This window comes from Procambarus clarkii, chromosome 7 (assembly GCF_040958095.1).
Source record: "Procambarus clarkii isolate CNS0578487 chromosome 7, FALCON_Pclarkii_2.0, whole genome shotgun sequence".
NCBI lineage: Eukaryota > Metazoa > Arthropoda > Malacostraca > Decapoda > Cambaridae > Procambarus > Procambarus clarkii.
Genome location: NC_091156.1, coordinates 29,026,977 through 29,048,480, shown reverse-complemented (window position 1 = coordinate 29,048,480; position 21,504 = coordinate 29,026,977). Strand labels below are relative to the sequence as shown.

Below are 21,504 nucleotides of genomic sequence, written 5' to 3'. Positions count from 1 at the left end.
CTGCCAACAACAACCACCACTACCATTAACAACAACCACAACTGCCAACAACAACCACAACTGCCACCAACAACAACCACAACTGCCACCAACAACAACCACAACTGCCACCAACAACAACCACAACTGCCACCAACAACAACCCCCACTGCCACCAACAACAACCACCACTGCCACCAACAACAACCACCACTGCCACCACCAACAACAACCACCACTGCCACCACCAACAACAACCACCACTGCCACCACCAACAACAACCCCCACTGCCACCAACAACAACCACCACTGCCACCAACAACAACCACCACTGCCACCAACAACAACCACCACTGCCACCAACAACAACCACAACTGCCACCAACAACAACCACCACTGCCACCACCAACAACAACCACAACTGCCACCAACAACAACCACCACTGCCACCAACAACAACCACCACTGCCACCAACAACAACCACAACTGCCACCAACAACAACCACCACTGCCACCACCAACAACAACCACAACTGCCACCAACAACAACCACAACTGCCACCAACAACAACCACCACTGCCACCACCAACAACAACCACCACTGCCACCACCAACAACAACCACCACTGCCACCAACAACAACCACCACTGCCACCAACAACAACCACCACTGCCACCAACAACAACCACCACTGCCACCACCACCAACAACCACAACTGCCACCAACAACAACCACCACTGCCACCACCACCAACAACCACAACTGCCACCAACAACAACAACCACTGCCACCAACAACAACCACCACTGCCACCAACAACAACCACCACTGCCACCACCAACAACAACCACCACTGCCACCAACAACAACCACCACTGCCACCACCACCAACAACCACAACTGCCACCAACAACAACCACCACTGCCACCAACAACAACCACCACTGCCACCACCAACAACAACCACCACTGCCACCAACAACAACCACCACTGCCACCACCACCAACAACCACAACTGCCACCAACAACAACCACCACTGCCACCAACAACAACCACCACTGCCACCACCAACAACAACCACCACTGCCACCAACAACAACCACCACTGCCACCACCAACAACAACCACCACTGCCACCAACAACAACCACCACTGCCACCACCAACAACAACCACCACTGCCACCAACAACAACCACCACTACCATTAACAACAACCACAACTGCCACCAACAACCACCACTACCATTAACAACAACCACCACTGCCACCAACAACAACCACCACTGCCACCAACAACAACCACCACTGCCACCACCACCAACAACCACAACTGCCACCAACAACAACCACCACTGCCACCACCACCAACAACCACAACTGCCACCAACAACAACCACCACTGCCACCAACAACAACCACCACTGCCACCAACAACAACCACCACTGCCACCACCAACAACAACCACCACTGCCACCAACAACAACCACCACTGCCACCACCACCAACAACCACCACTGCCACCACCACCAACAACCACAACTGCCACCAACAACAACCACCACTGCCACCACCAACAACAACCACCACTGCCACCAACAACAACCACCACTGCCACCACCACCAACAACCACCACTGCCACCACCACCAACAACCACAACTGCCACCAACAACAACCACCACTGCCACCAACAACAACCACCACTGCCACCAACAACAACCACCACTGCCACCACCACCAACAACCACAACTGCCACCAACAACAACCACCACTGCCACCAACAACAACCACCACTGCCACCACCAACAACAACCACCACTGCCACCACCAACAACAACCACCACTGCCACCAACAACAACCACCACTGCCACCACCACCAACAACCACAACTGCCACCAACAACAACCACCACTGCCACCAACAACAACCACCACTGCCACCACCAACAACAACCACCACTGCCACCAACAACAACCACCACTGCCACCACCAACAACAACCACCACTGCCACCAACAACAACCACCACTGCCACCACCAACAACAACCACCACTGCCACCAACAACAACCACCACTACCATTAACAACAACCACAACTGCCACCAACAACCACCACTACCATTAACAACAACCACAACTGCCACCAACAACAACCACCACTACCATTAACAACAACCACAACTGCCACCAACAACAACCACAACTGCCACCAACAACAACCACCACTGCCACCACCAACAACAACCACCACTGCCACCAACAACTACCACCACTACCATTAACAACAACCACCACTGCCACCAACAACGACCACCACCATGGATTTTGCACGAAGCGAAAAAAATTTAATTGTTAAAAAAAAAGTATCTATCCTTTATGGCTCTTATTGTATTTCTACTCATATTTTAACTCATATTTATTTTTCTATACATACAATAAATATTAGAAGCTACATTTATGCAACATTTAAGGTTGCCACATGGTCTCAAATTTTGTTTACACTACGTTATGCAATACGTTGTGGCAACCTTTCTTTGACTTTACACAATAGCATATAAATTATCTCCAAAAGGAACGTTTCCACTGTTTTCAAAAACGTTCCAGGTACGTGTGGCAACCTAAAATTGTTTCTAGAGAATGACCGCAATTACACAGCTTTATATGCCCACCATAACACAGCTGCATATGAGCTCCATAATACGGCTGTAAATGACCACATAACACAGCTACGTATGGCCGCAGTAACACAGCTATATATGACTACCATTACACAGCTGAATATGATTCCAAAACACTGCTGTATATGACCAACATAACACGGATGTATATGACCATAACACAGCTGTATATGCCCACCACAACACAGCAGTATATGACCACCACAACACAGCTGTATATGACCATAACACAGCTGTATATGACTATATATCACAGCTCTGTAAGGACCACATAACACTGCTGTTTATGAGTACCATAATCCAGCTGAATATGACCACTATAATGCAGTTGTATATTAGCACCATAACACAGCTTTATCAGAGCATCATAACACAGTATTTTGGCCACAGCACAACTGTATTCACCTAGTTGTGCTTTCGAGGGTTCAGCTCTGGCTCTTTCGGCCCGCCTCTCAACTGACAATCAATCAACTTTTTTCACATACACACACGCACTCAGGAAACAGCCCGTAACAGCTGTCTAACTCCCAGGTACCTATTTACTGATAGGTGAACATGTGCATCGGGGTGAAAGAAACTCTGCCTATTTATTTCCGCTATCGCCGGAGGTCGATCCCCTGACCCAAGGATTACGAATCCCAAGCTCTCTCCACTCAGCCACCAGGCCCCAACTGAATATGATCACCATCCCGCAGCAGCAGCATATGATCACCATAACACAGTTGTATATGATCACCATAACACTTCTGTATATGACCATCATATCACAGCTGTACTTGACTACCATAACATAGCTCTTTATGACCAAAATAAGTTATATATATATAACCATTATAACAAAGCTCTATATGGCTACCATAATATAGCTGTATATTATATGTGTTTGACCATAACACAAAAATTTTAAAAAATTGGGAATACTTCCAGCAAGAAGAATTCGTTGGAAGTAAAGACTTCCAACTCATTCGCCTTGCTGGAAGACGAGTGCTGTAGGGAGACAGCAGTTCGCTCAAAAGCAAGGCAACGAAGGAAACGCCGGTCCCTCAAGGTGCTCACAAAGTAAGAGAAGTTCCGAAGCAAATTTTGGTTGTGGGAGATTCCCAGGTGAGGAATTTGGATAGAGCTTTTTGTGCCAGAGATAAGGGCAACAGGTTAAGGGTTTGATATCCGGGAGCAGGAATTGGTGATATAGTAAACATCATGAATGTTATTATGGCTGGAAATAGGAACAAACCAATTATTTGTATCAGTGCCTGTTGAAACGATAAAGGACGAGCTAGAGGTGAGACACTAATATAGAGGTTTAAAACAGCCATAGAATTAGTTAGAGCAAGGGAGGAATCCCGATCACATGTGGCATTCTTCCAAGAAAGGGAGTTGGAAATTAATGGTTGTCGAGGGCACTTGGTGTCAATTGCCGGCTGGAAAGATATTGTAAATCAAATGCAGTATCGATAACTGATAACTCAGAAAACGTCATATGGAAGAATTGGCATGTATACTCGAGATGGAGTGAGTTTATCTAGGGCTGGGATTATTGCTGTTGCTAACTTCTTGGAACCTGTGGTTGGTTGGGTTTGTTTGGGTTTAAACTGTTAGTAGATAGTGGTATGGGAAATGATATGATGAATGGAGGCAATGAAATTATGTGTTGGTGGGGGTAAAAATTGTCAAAATGAACAGGGAAGGTGAAGGACCTCAAAATAACATTACACTTAAGGTATATTACACGAACAGTAGGAGTTTAAAAAACAAACTAAACGATTTAAATGCTGTTGTCTGCACAGAAACGATATTATTGAACTTGGATGAATGTAGACAACAGAGAACTATTAGCTGAATATCAAATAAACGGATTTAAATTATTTCACACAGATAGATATGTTAGAAGAGAAGGGGGAGTACCCATATGTGTTGGGGAAATTTGAAATGAAGTCTCAAAGAAGGAATAAAAAATGAGCCGCACAATACTAGTTAGAGTGTCATGGAGTGACTTTAAATTTAATTGAATAAACTGTCTAAACAGAACAGGAAATAATGAAGCAGAAGATTTTCTAGAGTTTATTGACGACTGCATCCTTAACCACTGTGCTGCTCGCCCTCCAAATACAGCACCCCCCCCCCCTCCTGTGTGCAGGAAATAAATTCTCTTGATTTTTCTTTTTAAGTATTAAAAACCCTTCCCTGATTACGAAATGTTAACAAAAACTCAAAATTATACTTACTTTGGCCGCAATGAGGTTTGTAACTTTGACGTCATCATTCCCTGGTTGGCCGTGGCGCAAGCTCCCAGGGGGCAGTAGCGCGCCCTGTTCAAGATGCGCGAGTTGCCACGAATATATTTTTGGTAATTTTTTGAGCACAGTTCCAAATACATTAGTTTTGTTTTTTTCTTGTCCATTCTATGTATAATGAACACGTACACTATATTATGGCAGTAGAACATCCGTACTGTCCGAAGACACTGTTACGTGCATCACACATGTGTTCCAATATCTTGCACATATTTCCAATGTATCATGCTAATTTATGTATATATACAATTTATTTACACACTGTACAGTATCACACACTATAAACGCACACCATAAAAACACTCAGTACTCTGCGAGTGTGAGATATGCTGTGAAACAGCCAACGGGGCATAGTGGAACCTTGCACTCAACGCACCAAGTGCTGATGCATCTTCGCTTGTGTTCTGTTCGGACAGTGTTCTTGCATACTATACAGGCACGTTTAACCTTATCCCGTGATTCTGTGCCTGGCATATATTCTAGCTTGTGGACACCGAACATCTTGTTACCCTTCAGTCTGTCTGGAGCTGCGTGTGGCATTGTTGCTTGCACTCCACGCGGTGCAACAGAGCCCTCCATACCATACTTTATGAGCAGTTGTGACACAACAGCAACACTGAATGTCCGTATTGGCAGTCTCCTGCTTGATTTTGCCAGATACATATTGAGGCAGTTGAGGACTGCAACATCAATTAGGGGAAAAAAGAACTTTTTCGTCCACTTCACAGACTTCCGCACGCACTCGACGGCACCGAGCATCATGTCACATATATCTACGAGGTGCATGTTCACGTTGTAGTCTATAACACAATCAGGTTTATATATGGGGAAGTGCGTTTGAAAGTGGACTTGCCACTGTCCAGCATGGCACCGGTGTGAATCGTAGTCAGCATATTCACCTCGCGTCTGTCCCTCCATCCACTGCACTGAGAGCACATTGTCACACTTGCGCAGCTGGCAATCACCCACTGCTATACCTATGCCAAACACTGGCATTTCTTTCCTGAGGGCCTTTACAGTGCCACATACGCCGGTGTTGTGGGCAAGAAGGTATCTGGCCAACAAGGGGTTCGGTGAACAGTATATGCCCCATGTTCAGCAACGGTTCCATCAGGGTTTTGATGACACTGCCGGAGAACCCGTGTTTTTCTTGAGCTGGTATGTCGACGTCTGTACCTGAATACAGTATTATGTCCATGACGATACTAGTCTCACAGTCGCACAGGACGAAAAACTTGAGTCAAAATCTATTGCGAATTGATGGGATGTACAGCTTGAATGCCAGTCGCCCCTTAAACAGTACAAGTGATTTGTCGATCACCACATACTGTGCAGGTACAAAATAATCACGGAACTTGCCTCTCATGTCACTGAAAACCTTCCGTACTTTCCACAATAGGTCGTGTCTGTCCTCATTTGCATTATTTTCGAAATGCAGGCACCTGCTGTGGTGTCCTTCCACCGTGTCAGGCGATAGGCAGGTAAAATGCCGGCGTCTATGAGACTGTGAGCGTATCTGTTTGTCTCAGTCACAACATGGGTTATGAATTCGTTATCAAAATACGCCAGGAAATAGTCTATTTCTGCCATATCCTCACCTGTATACGGGAATAATAGTGTCACACCACACCATCAAACGTTGGTATTTGTGGAACAAAGGTGGCACAATCCTCCCACACAATTACACCCGGGGAATTGGTTTTGGCGCCAACACCACGGCCAACACCTCACGAGCAGCAAAAAACCGGCTACGTCGTCTGGTGCTCGAGCTGCGTGTGGGTATGGTAGGAGATGAGACTGATAGGCATATTGTAGGCCTACCGTGAGCACCTGATGTAGAGGGGCCTCTGTCGTCATTGTCCTGTAGCTGCATGACACGCTGCCGCTTGCCGCGACGTGTTGCTGATGCAGCAAAACCCCCGACTGATAACACCCTCGCTGCTCGTACTCGGGTTGTCCACACTACTTGTATCGGAGCTAATGTCACTAAAGCCTGAGAAAGTTTCATCGCAAGTACTATCACTTAATAAACTTGCGTCAGGGGACACACATGGTGGTGGTGATGATTACAGTGTTGACCCAGGGTGGCGAGGTGCCTGTACTGTACACACTCGCACCATCATCCCCCTCAGTCTCTCCCTCATTCGTATCAGTAAGGTCTTTCTCTGGATCATAGTCTAAGTCATCATCCATGACTTGACTTCCCCCTAATTTTCACGTCATTATACAAAATGTAGCGTATTTACTCTCTACATTAGTAAATGTAGCGGGATGCTGGGATTTTTTTTCAAGATGGCGAACAATCACCGGGGCCCCCCAGGCATCCCTTTTGTACCCGCGTCAGAGCACGCCAGTTTTTAATCTAAAAATATAAATACCCAGAGGCACGTTGTGCACCCCTCGTCGAGTGCCTGCAGCCGTGTTGTGCAGTTCAGTGGATAAGCAACATATTAAGGAACCAACGCATGGAAATAATATTTTAGACTTACTGTTAACTAACAGGGAAACACAAATTAATGACATCGAAATAATGAGCTTGGGAACAGTGATCACAAAGAAATCAGATTTAACATAAAATGTAATAGATTTGTAGGAGAAAATTCTGTTAAAGTGCCGTATTTTTGAAAAGCTAGTTTAATAGCCAATTAAATTTCTTGGGTGAAATAGATTGGAAAGTCCAGGGCATGGGGGGGGGGGTTGGGCTGGTCTTGGAGTAAGACGTGAACCCAGTGATGGATGATGTAAAAAGGAAATTCGATGTTGATTAAAAATATAACTTATATAAAAATATTCTAAGCAAAGCACATTAACGTAGTATTCCATTCACATTGAGTAACTCGAATAATAATGACCCGAAATGGATAACAAAGGATCTGAAGAACATTATAGGCAGAAAAAGAGCTTAGTATAAAAGGATTTAGAATGGGGAGGTAAGTTTAGAAGAAGATTCGTGCAAATGGCTAGAAATGTAAAAAAAAGAGATAAGGAGGGCAAAAAGAAACTATGAAGTTCGCATAGCAGGACAAGCAAAGACAAATCCAAAAGTTTTTTTTCAGTTATATTGAACAAAGATTAGGGAAAGGATAGGTCCATTAAAAACTGCGACAGGTCAGATAACTGATAATGACGAAGAGATGAGTTGTATTTTTAATAAATATTTTATCTCTGTATTTACTAGAGAAGGAACTTAACATTATGCCTTCAGCCGAACAAGTTTATGTGGGTGGGGAAGGGGAAAGGTTGACTAGTTTAGCAGTTACCAGTTATTAAACAAATAGAGAAAATTATGCCAAACAAATCCCCAAGGCTGGACGAAGTGTTTGCCAGGGTGCTTAAAGAATGCAAAGAGGAGCTTTACGAGCCATCGTCTATCTTCTACATAAATATATATGGAAATGTTCGTTTGTGCATAACCGCTAATCTCCGAAAGTTCTTCACCGATTGCTATGAAATTTTCACACAACGTTCCATTCGCATCTGAACAGATTTTTATATACATACTATTTAGATGTCACGACTGTGACGGTAAAAAAAACATGCTTTTTCTGAAAAATTGTATTTTTCATGTGTTTTTTATGTGAGGGAAATCTTCGAAACATCTTTACCGATTGCTTTGCTATTTTGACACAACGTTTCATTCGAATAGGTGAGTCTTTTTTTTATATATCTACTATATACATACCTCACCTGTGAAAGGAAATTTTTTTTTTTTTTTTTAAATAGCACCATCTGTTGGACATAAGAGCAACACACGCTGTAATCTCTGAAAGTTCTTCACTGATTGCTTTGAAATTTTGACACAACGTTCCATTCGAATAGGCGCATCTTTTTATATACCTACTCTATATATACCACCCCTGTGACAGGTAAAAACATGCGTTTTTTAAAAACAGAGCCATCTGTTGCACATAATACCAACATGCACGGTATACTAAATATGTTACGAATTCCATTTCAATGTTTCCGATTGCATTGATAAATTTTATTTTCATAGATATCGATTTTTTTAATTTTTTATTGAATTATTTTGTGATGTTGTGTTGGAATTGAGCTGTGTTGTTTACCTTACCGTTCATTTCGTAAGTATAAGTATAGATGCCACACCTGTGACAGGTAAAACTATGCTTTTCTTGAAAAACAGCGCCATCTGTTGCATGTAAGAGCAACACACATGCTATTCTAAATATGTTACCTTTTCAAGGTTTCTGATTGCATTGATAAATTTAATTTTCATAAATTTTGATTTATTTTCATTTTGATTTAATTATTTTGTGTGCATTGCATTGGAATTGAGCTGTGTTGTTTACCATACCGTTCATTTTGTCAGTATAGTTTATTTTTTTTATTTTATCATAATTTCATTTCATTTTTTAGCTGTTTTTCTTATATTTCAGTGATGGGAACATCAGATCACTTGATGTTCCCAATTTTCTTATGGGAATATCAAACCGTTTGGGAAGGCATCAGACGAGGGAGTGGGGAATGGTGGGGGTGACGAGGGGGACAGAAGTGAGAGATGGTGGGGAGGACGAGGGAACAAGGGAGGGGTAATAGTGGGGAAGGACGAGGGGGCGGGGGAGTTTGGGATGGTGGGGTGGACAAAGAGACAGGGAAGTGGGGCATGGTCGGAAGGAAGGGGGGATGGTGGAGTGGGGGAATGGTTGGGAGGCCGAGAAGACTGGTGAGGGGGAAATGGTGGGGAGGACTGGGGGACAGGGAAGGTTGCTGTGGCTCAGCGACGCACATGCTTTGCTGAGCCAAAGCAATGCGTAGCCGGGTACTGCTAGTATTTAATAAATCATTAGAGTCAGGCAGAGTGCCATAGTCGTGGAAGGTTGCTAATGTGGAACAAATTTTCAAGAAAGGAGATAGATAACTTTCGTCGAATTATAGGCCAATTAGCAGTAACGTCTATTTTGAGAAAGTAACTTGAATCGATAATAGCAAATACCATTTGTCATCATCTTGCAACACATAAATTAATAAATGATACAAACATTGTTTTACAAATGGCAGTTCATGTTTAACAAATTTGCGATCATTTTATTCCAGCATAGTTGAGGCAGTGGATAGTGGTAAGGTGTGTGATGTTTTCTTCCTTGACTTTAGCAAAGCTTTTGATACACTATCACATGAAAAACTGATTAAAAAGATAAATGCTCACAGTATTGGGGATGCTATATTAAGTTGGATCAGGGCATGCCTATACGAAAGGAAACAAAGAGTTAGTATAAATGGGGTTAAGTCAGAGTGGGAAAATGTTGTAAGTGGAGTGCCTCAAGGCTCTGTCCTGGGACCTCTGTTATTCATAATATATTTAAATGATTTAGATTCAGGTTTGAGCAACTATATTTGCAAATTTACCGATGATACAAAAATCTGGAGGGAAATAAGCTTGGAAAGAGACTCTTTATCACTTCAAGACGATCTAAATAGGGTTTTTAAAATGGTCAAAAGATTGGCAGATGCAGTTTAATGCTGACAAATGTAAGGATTTAAGGCTAGGTTATGATTATATAGTTACAAGATACGAGGTAGATGGAGTTGAGATTGCGAAGTCGGATTGCAAAAAAGGATCTGGGGGTTATGATTGGTAAGAATTTAAAACCAAAAAATCAATGTATAAATGTTTGTAATTAGGCAAATTTGACACTGGGATTTATTAATCGATGCGTTATTAATAAGACACCTGGTGTTGTTCTTCAGTACCACCGCTGTACTGTAGATATATAAATTTGCTAGAACGCATCCAGCGGAGGATGACAAAGTTAATCCCCAAAATTAGAATCCTATCATATGAAGAAAGATTGACAAATCTTAAATTACATTGTCTAGAAAGGCGAAGAATTAGGGGTGACATGACAGAAGTGTTCAAGTGGATGAATGGCCATAACAAAGGGGATATTAATAGGGTATTAAATTTATCAACACAAGGCCGAACTCGAAACACTTGGCATAAATTGTATAAATTTAGACTTAGGAAAGACCAGGGTCAATTCTGGTTAAGTAACAGGATTGTTGATTTGTGGAACCAATTATCACGTAACATGGAGGAGGTGGGGTCCCATGATTGTTTCAAGCGTGGGTTGGACATGTATATGAGTGGGATTGGGTAGTTAAAAATAGGAGCTGCTTTGAATGGGCCAATAGGCCTTCTGCAGTTATCTTTGTTCTTATGTCCCCCCATACGACAGCCGTGTATGACCCACATAACAGCTGTATATGACCACCATAACACAGCTGTATATGACCACTACAACACAGCTGTATATGGCTACCATAACACAGCTGTATATGACCACCATAACACAGCTGTATATGACCACCATAACACAGCTGTATATGACCAAGAATAACACAGCTGTAAATGACCACCATAACACAGCTGTATATGACCACCATAACACAGCTGTATATGACCACTACAACACAGCTGTATATGACCACCATAACACAGCTGTATATGGCTACCATAACACAGCTGTATATAGCCACTATAACACAGCTGTATATGACCACCATAACACAGCTGTATATGACCACCATAACACAGCTGTATATGGCTACCATAACACAGCTGTATATGGCTACCATAACACAGCTGTATATGGCTACCATAACACAGCTGTATATGACCACCATAACACAGCTGTATATGACCACCATAACACAGCTGTATATGACCAAGAATAACACAGCTGTAAATGACCACCATAACACAGCTGTATATGACCACCATAACACAGCTGTATATGACCACCATAACACAGCTGTATATGGCTACCATAACACAGCTGTATATAGCCACTATAACACAGCTGTATATGACCACCATAACACAGCTGTATATGACCAAGAATAACACAGCTGTATATGGCTACCATAACACAGCTGTATATGACCACCATAACACAGCTGTATATGACCACCATAACACAGCTGTATATGACCACCATAACACAGCTGTATATGACCAAGAATAACACAGCTGTAAATGACCACCATAACACAGCTGTATATGACCACCATAACACAGCTGTATATGACCACTACAACACAGCTGTATATGACCACCATAACACAGCTGTATATGGCTACCATAACACAGCTGTATATAGCCACTATAACACAGCTGTATATGACCACCATAACACAGCTGTATATGACCACCATAACACAGCTGTATATGACCACCATAACACAGCTGTATATGACCACCATAACACAGCTGTATATGACCAAGAATAACACAGCTGTAAATGACCACCATAACACAGCTGTATTTGACCACCATAACACAGCTGTATATTACCACTATAACACAGCTGTATATTACCACTATAACACAGCTGTATATGGCTACCATAACACAGCTGTATTTAACCACTATAACACTGCTGTATATGGCCACTATAACACAGCTGTATATGATCACCATAACACAGCTGTATATGGCTACAAAAACACAGCTGTATATGACAACCATAACACAGCTGTATATGGCTACCATAATATAGCTGTATATGACCACTATAACTCAGCTGTATATGACCACTATAACTCAGCTGTATATGACCACTATAACACAGCTGTATATTTCCACCATAACACAGTTGTTTATAACCACTATAACACAGTTGTATATGACCTCCAAAACACAGTTCTATATGGCTACCATAATATAGCTGAATATGACCACTATAACACAGCTCTATATGACCACTATAACACAGCTGTATATTGCTACCATAACACCACCACCATAGCACAATTGTATATGACCACCACAGCACAGTTGTATATGGCTATTATAACATAGTTGTATAATACCTCCATAATACAACTGTATTTGACCATCTTAAGACAGCTGTGTATGACCTCCATAACACCTTTTTATGATACTGAGGTATTTTGTTACTTCTTAATGTTTTATTTCAATAAAATGTTAGATTAATTGTCATGTGTGTCCTTCATACAGCGATTAATCCATAGTGCCAACTTGTGTTAAGGCATTTTACAGAACAATACATACAATGAATTCCTTACATAAAAACAGTATTTTGTGTAATATATAAGGCGGGAAAGTGTTAATCAAATAATTATTATCAAAACCCTATAAACCAATTTTAATACAAAAATTGACTAAGTAAATTTTTTGCTCATCTGTCATGCAATTCTGAAACAGCATTTACAATTCATATTAACGTATGTTACAGAATAACATAAATTTGGTATTAAGACCTCATAAAATTTGTATTATTTAAGGGAGCAAAGAGTGCTATTTTAGCCATAATTAGTGAATTCACAAAAATATACAATTAGTTCTTTGAGTAACTAAATGTTTTAGGAATGCTCCCCACAGCTGTCAAACAACATTAACAATATACATAACGTATTTTAGAAAATATGTAATTAATATATTTACTGTAAATTAGTATTTCTTGAATTGAATTGTTGAGTTTGTTGAAGGAGACAAATAGTTATATAAGCCAACTTTAGCAATATAATACAAAAAACTAATCTGATCTTTAAATACCTAAATATCGAAGAATATTTCATACAATCATAAATTAACATTCATAATATCTTTAAGAATTTTACTAAAAGTACATAAATTTATTATATAAACATGTAAAAAGTATTTTTATTATATAGGGACGAAAATAGAGAAAACAGCTATCACAGAAATTATTCATATAGATACTTGTACCATTTTTAAATAAATGTTGCTCAAATACATGCTGCACCTTTTGCACGACTTGTCATTCCAACAACCTTTGCTAATGTTTTTGAAAGTTTCAAGAATGTTTGTGTTTACTGGGAACTATAGGTGTGTGTGAGCTTGGAGAAGATCAGCTGATACAGCCATCTTGGGTAGCCCGTTCGCTGCCAGCGGTCTGTTGAGTGTGGTGACGTATTGGTTTATATCTGAGCATGCCAGCTTCTTGGTGAGGTGAATGAGGATTGGTACCAGGGGTGCTAGTGACCAAGGCCACTAATTGGTTGGGTTTTGGAAGGGTGAGCAGAGACTCCATGGCCTATACACTGGGTCCCTAGTGTGGGTGGGGGAGTTGGGCCAATGCAGACGTCATTGTAGCATTGGGGCTTGGTAGAGACAGGAACGTTAATGTTTGTATATTGAAGGTCGCTGCGAGTGCAGATGTTCTACTACTGTTTTAAGCCATTCTGCTGGCAGACATCATTTGGATTTCGTGTTGTCTGATTAGGGTGTCCGGGGAGACAGCGGTGTGAGCTTCTTCACAGACGATGCACAGCTTGGTGGACGACTGGGAAGACTTATTGTTGTGAGTTTGAGCACAGATTGCATTTTCCTTCGGTCAAGTTGCAGTTCCGGGTGATGTGATCATATATGAAACATTTACGGCACTGTCGTAGTTAGAGGCATTTTTCTTTCTTCATGGTGTCAGGGGTTAATGAGATTTCGAGGCATCTGAACCCGTTTTCTTGACCATGTTTTGCTGCTGTAGGACTAGAGAATGTCACCTTCAAGGTTGGGTGTAGGTTTTCGTCGTTCTTGATAATCTTCGCTTCTACCACTGTCAGGGGCCGGGTTCTGGTCTATGATGCTCTTCAGGATGTTGGTAGGTTTTTGGGTAGAGTTAAAGATGCTGGTACATCTGGCGAAAATGGTTCTATTTGTGAGGGGATGGTTCACCAGCTCACTTACAATAGTGCTCTTATGCTTGTGGGGGCCAGTACACTTGTTAAGTGCACTTGTTAAGTGGGCGGACTTAAGTTTGGTAACCAGCAACCGAAACATCTAGTGTTTGGGCTCATGTGAGAGCCCCAGTCATCAGCAGTCCAGAAATGTTACCCTAGCCGGGGTAGCACGTCTGTGGACAGTGCTAGAGCCGATAGCATCATCTCATTGTATGGCATGAAGCGAGACTCGACTTTGCGCGGGAACAGCTAGGCCGCAGGCGTGGGGTGAGCTGTGGGCCTCCCGTGCTCACTGGCCACTTGAGTCGTCGTCATGGAAACTGCCGCCATCTTAGTAAACATCTTGAGCCGCCATGTTGGTCGGCCATCTTGGAGCTGCCCTAGGGGCTATGCTACACCATCGCTGATTGGATGAGAGGGGTAGGCCGCTGTATGCCTTCCTCTCATTGGTTATTTCGAGGATGCGGGAATCGTCGGTGTAAGCATCATTCTGAACCCAGCTGCCACTCTGTCAAGATGCTCTCTGTACTCAATTCGGCCAAATTGAGTATAGGGAGCCGTGGTGGCTGGACTACTCAACTGCTTCACTTCCTGCTTCACCAACGACAGCGGTCGTCACAGAATCCGGCCGAAGACGTCGCTTGGAGGGGAGAAAGACATTGTGTACAGTGGGTAGAGGTACAGTGATCTGGGATTGTGGGGTAATGTGCATACGAGCAGTAACAGACTCGTAGATCCCATACCAGTAATGATTAGACTTGCTAGTGCTCTGTAGCAGTCGATGGGAACGGGGAAATTCATGTCAGTGTTAAGGCAGATTTCCCATGTTTCTGTGAGACGCTATCGTTGTGTGTGTCACCTGGGTACGAACGCTTCACTTCACCGGTGGGTCGAGGGTGCGAACCGAGCCGTGTTGTGAGGGGAGGGTTCGAGTGCGCGCCAATTGTACGTAAAATACCACGTGAGGTACTACCGCCGCCTACGCCACCTACTACTGCCGTGAGCGAGCCAGCCACCCGCAGCGGGGTGCCTGATGTATGGGAATGGTGTGTAAGCCGGCAGTATGAATGAGTAAGTACCTATGTGTGTATTTCTGGTGATCAGTTCGTCTCTAAAAGCTTGAATTCGAGGTCAAGTGTTCCGTCACATTGTCACGCAGCACCTGTGGAGGTGAAGTGAAGTGTGGACGAGGAGATAATCACCCTTGTTGTCATCTTGTCAGTCCAGAGGGACTTATGTCTTGTGTACACAGACGTACAGTGTGTGTGTGGGGGGGGGGGTACACACGGGAACAGAGTTTACATAGATTAGCCAAGGACTGAGAGGATGTCCATGTAATAGTTATATTATTATTGTGGTAATTTAATCATTTTTGATCGTCCGTGGGATGGAGTGATATCATTTCCATGTGTGGTCTTGCAGCTGTGGAATTCCAACACTGAGCGCTCAGGTATGTGTAACACCAGTGATTCCTGGCAATGATTATTGTGGAGTGTACCACAGTGTGGTCGAAATTTCTTGTATTGTTCCCAGGGCCGTGACAAGTGTGATTTATATATATATGTATTGTGGTTGCAGTATTAACGTAATTTTGGTAGAATTTGGTGAGTAACGAGGCTGTCTGGAGAGACCGCCATCGCTCTGTCGAGTAACGTAACTCTCGAGAGTGCTTATCGACATGCGTGATCGATAAATCACTCACCCATGTCATTTAGGAGTGCGAGATCTCCTTAGTGTTCCCAATAACGTTTGATAGCTGTAGGCTACATGTGTCAGCAGTAATTATATATATATATTTATATATATGTGTATATATATATATATATATATATATATATATATATGTATATATATATATATATATATATATATATATATATATATATATATATATATATATATATATATATAATGTTATTGTGTTATTTACTGTGTGATGATTGCAAATTTGGACCTATGTTCTAGGGGTTATTGAGAGCACTGGCGTCATTTGCAACAGTAAATAAGGAAGTGTGTGCAGTATTCTAATATTTGGAAATTAGAGTACTTGCCGTGTGTTATTGCAGAGGGGTTGTTATTTGATGGTGATTGTTGCTAGTGTTGAGCATCACCGTGTGTGATTGCAGTTCAGTAAAGTCATTGTGGGGCAGTGTTCTAGAGGGTTCATGTCCTGTATGTTATTTTACTACGATCTGCAGTATTGTCATTGCAACCGGATTGTAACGTAAATCACTGTGATTTCTTAGTGTGATTTGTCATTGTCGTGGGTGAACTCTGCTGTAGACGAGTACTTGGGTACACATATATTCTCCTGTTATCTGGTAGGACATCGAAGTCCAGTATTCAGTGAGGTGATTGCGAGGCAATTAATATAACGTAACCAAGGGAACGCCCATTGCTTTAAGAGAATTTGTTCTTTGACAATTTGAGTAACGTAGAATACGTTTGGGTTAATTTACTTTCCTGCAAGCAACTACGGTAGTCTCAAGGAGCCTAGCCATCAGCCGGATAAGAATTAGAGTATTGTCTGTCGTAATTAACGGTCAGTGGGCCGGGTAATTGACGTGTTTCAGGAAGTCAAAGTAATTAACCTCGATCCTTGTTTGATCGACTCACACGAAGGCTCTATTGTTCCATTAACGTAACGTCGTTATTTATCTGCCCGGAAGTACCGGCACTTGATTGACTCGTGGGAGGAGTAACGTCATTTTAGAATAACGTAAACGTGGGGCTAATTACTGTTATTAGCCACCTGAATTGGTCTGAGTATGGAAGGCTTAGACGGAATTCATACCTTAATGTAAATTGCTGAGCCAGTGTGAAAGGTTGCGTATTTTAATTGTTTAATTATTGATCTTGAGGATAGTAATTAATTACTCTAAAGGTAATCACGAGTGATTACCGTTCTCTTAGAACTTTGGACATTGTAAATCAGAGTTTACCATCGCTGAGTGATTAGTAACCGATTAACGTAAATTAACGTAACTAGTAAAGAGATCAGCAGTCTGGTAGTACAGGGATTAATGGGATTTTTCTCACTGAATGCTCGACGGGTAGAGTGTTGTGTAATTTCCGCGTTACTAGTGACAGTTGTAAGAGTTATTAAATTAACGTAAATGTTATTGTGTTATTACCGTAAATCAATTGTTATTGATTGTTGATCGTCCGTGGGACGGAGTGTTAACGTAAGGAGTAATTTGAGGAAGTGTGCTGGAGTTGCCAGTGAACCCATTAGTTATTGTTGTCATTGAAAGACTACTGATTTGATTGCATTGCAACCGCTGTTGCAGGTGTAGACTGCACTGAGGCGTAGAACAGTTAGGAGGTTACTGGAGACGTGTTTCAGAACCCACTGTGTCATTTGTTGTAATTGTGATTATAGATCTGTTAGTTCTTGTTTCTTGTTGATTCCTCTGTGGTCACGCTTATGTTCGAGTTAGTTTATTATGCAGTCCGAGGGGCTGGTGTCTAGCTGTCATTGATAGTGTCACAGGAAGGATTTCGAGTAACGTCATTGACATTTCTTTTTGTTTTGTAGTAGTAGTTAGTACTTTATTGAATAAACTAAGTTGTTATGGTTAACACTGTCTTTTCGTTACACCCCACACATTATTATTGTTATGCAAGTGTTCTTCACACTCGACTAATAAAATTGAGACTGATTCTGAGCTTTGGACCAAATATACGGCACCACACAACAATAAATTATTGTTGTGAGAGCCCTTGACCTACTCGCTAGATTCGCTTCGGCGAATGGCGAAGGTCGTCGGCCAAGTGGAGGGGATTTCAATTTTTCATTGGGGTCTCGGCGTTTGCTCGCGCCTAGTCAATTGTTCATATATGGTCCCAAAGTGAGGAATGAGCTGCTTACTACATTGGTGTGTTAGCTAAGCAAGTCCTTCCTCAGGCGACCTAATTGAATATCACGACAGGAATAAAGGTTAAAGAATAAAGAAAATTCTTAGGAATTTTCCGAGCTCAATTCCTTATACCAATTTCATTTTATTCCAAACTCACAAGTTACAAAAACTCTCACACTATTTGCCATACAACGTCGAATAGGGATGGGAATCAGGTCCATGTTTCGTAGGGCTTCTTGGTTTTCTGGAAGCAAATAGGTGTTCCAGAGCCTCCTAGCTTGTATATAGAAGTTCGGCGTTGACTCCGTCGTTATTAACAACCTTCGTCATTATTTGACTCTGAGTGAACGACTGTTCACCACAGAACTGTACTTTAATCCTGTGAATCATGATGATGGAGTACACCCGTACCATAAGTGGGTGTAGAAGACATGGTTAACTAAGCTGCAACCCTTATATCAGCTGCGGTAGCGAGGGAAGTGTTTATCTTACAGCCAATTCTTTTTACAAATGTGCATTGGGATCAACAGCGACCTATGACCCTCCTCATACAATCACAAACCACCATGCAAAAATTCCATGAGACCAGTCTCAAAAGTCTGGCTTCAACCTTGGACGAACTCACGTTCTCTTGATGAGAACGTGAGTTCGTCCACCACCGAGTAGATGGGGTACCAAGTGGTGCCTGGGACTGTTCATTTCTCTCTGACTTTGTTTGTCTGTCTCTCTCTTTGTCCCTCCAATTTGTTCTCTCCTTCGCTTGTTATTCTCTCTCCCTTCAAATCTCTCTCACTCCCTCTTTCCCATTCTTTATCTCTCCCTTCCTACATCCTGTTCTTTCTTTCTTCCTGCCTCCCATTCGTGTTCTCCCTTAAACCACCATCCCATTTTCTCTCTCCCTGTATATCATTCTTCTTCCCTCATATTCCCATTGCCTCTCACCCTCGCAATCTTTCTCCTTCAATACTGTTCTTACTCTATCCCAATTTCTTTCCTTCCCTCAATCACATTCTCTCTCCCTCCCTCCCTCCCTCCATTCAATATTATCTCTTTTTTTTAACTCTTCCTCCATCTCATTCTCCACCCACTCCTTAAAACTCTTTCACTCTCTCCCGCCAGTTCTCTCTCTCCATATATCTGCCGTTTTCCCCCTCAGAGCATGTAATATATGTATCCTGCTAAGTAACCACATAGTTTACTGATCTTACAATGTTGTTAACGTTTGTGATAAAAATTTTGTTAACAACGTTTTGTGTACCGAACAGCTGGAAATTTGATGACAAACTTTCTCTAAAACCAAATCCTCATTTCGGACTTCATAGGCGTCGTGAGTTGTCGGAATTGTAACCAATTCTACTCAATATTTGGCCGATATTTCGACCAAAATTTCGACCAAAACACCTTATGACACTCCTCATAACATCACACAACTAAATGAAAAGTTTCATGTTTCTAACCGGAAGCATTTTGCCTCCAACCTTGGAGAAATAAAAAAAAAAATCTTTTACAGATATACATAGAGTGGGAGGCATCAAAATTAGCAAAAGTCATATAATAATACAATGGACAAAAAATGCTCATGTAACATTAATCAACGAATGATCAACGTTGATTCAATACTATATCAATGTCGTTCTCTTAGATTTAGTCCATGAGATATAGCTTTATATAACTCTCTAACAAATGTGTTGACAGCATGCTGTGAGATACTGCTAAAAGCAAGTCGTATCTGCCAGCCTGTCATCACTAAAAAACATGTTTAATCATTAGACTCAATCAATACGATACCCACCTGCCAGTCAAGAGCATGAGGGGGTTAAGAGAGAGACTGACGATGATACAGCCAAGGGCGGAAGGAAGCGTTGAGAGTAGAAGTGACCACCACCGCCCCAGCCGGGCCATCAGCCACCCCGCCGCCATGAACCCCAGCAGGCCCCCGAGGAAAACCATGCTACCTGGAGAAGCATGTTTTCGGTCTTAACATTATGATTTAAAGTAAAATAAAAACAATAACAAATAATACTTATTATAATAAATTTAAAATAAAAAAATATATTAATTTATTTCCATACATTTACTCCATATTAAATTTTTGTGATATAACTATATGTATGGTAGATCCTATATTTATCTGAATAACTACATAAGTAAATAATTATAATCATTTTGAATAAAATTTACATATGATTTGACAAAAAAAAGTTATGTTAAATGAGCTGAACACCTGGTTTTCGGTTCATAGCACTCCTAGCAGAGCGCCTAATTACCATTTTGGAGAATATATAAAAAATCCAGGAGCAGCTAGGGAACTACAGACCTCGTTCTTAACTTCTCCTAGAGTGAAATACTCTCTCCCAGCTGTCATTGCTGATCAAGTAAAAGTTTTTGTGCCAGACATTCTCAGTGAGCCAGGTAACCATACCCTCTTGGGTGCTACCAGTGGCTAGCATGCAGTCCATGAAGTCCTGGATGCAAAAATCACCGACCTCAGAAGGATAACGGATAGGACTATAAAAATGGACGTTCATGATGCTCTCTGTATCCCCACAAAATGCCTATTTCTACCTAAGCTGACTTACTTCCTGAGGTGTTCTACATCCCCTAGCATACTAGTCAGACTTGGTGGTCATTGTGTCTGAAGAGCCTCCCAGATTGCTCTACCAGGGCGGTAGAGCGGTAGATTGCTCTACCTCTTCACGGCTTATCCTCTGCATCAAACGACCTTGTGATAGCAACCCTATCAGAACCCCTTAATGATTAGACAGGGATACACGATTCTATTTTTTATTGAAAATTCCAGTCAGTGGAATATTTATGTGTCCAGTACCCTAACCAGACCCACCACCCAAATAAAAGATTTATACAGTCCAGCTAGGAGAGCCCAGTTATGGTAAAAACAACTGACGCATTGCTCCGTACTGCAACACCACAGAAGGAGAAAGCTCGCCTTAGAGTGCTGGTACCTCTAGTGCGGGGCACTTTCTTTCAGTAGTACCTGTGC

The 21,504-nt window shown here is 41.9% G+C and overlaps 1 protein-coding gene across 1 annotated transcript in view; it reads right to left on the bottom strand.

The window, feature by feature from the left end:
- Positions 1-21,031, bottom strand: part of LOC123751743 (facilitated trehalose transporter Tret1) — a 190,801-nt gene extending 169,770 nt beyond the window's left edge. Inside the window, exons 1-2 of the mRNA XM_069315243.1 lie at positions 20,926-21,031; positions 20,296-20,458 (exon numbers count right to left, since the gene is read on the bottom strand). Of these exons, the coding sequence (XP_069171344.1) occupies positions 20,296-20,458; positions 20,926-21,031 (269 nt within the window). The remainder of the gene's footprint in view (positions 1-20,295; positions 20,459-20,925) is intronic.
- Between the last annotated feature and the right edge of the window lie 473 nt (positions 21,032-21,504).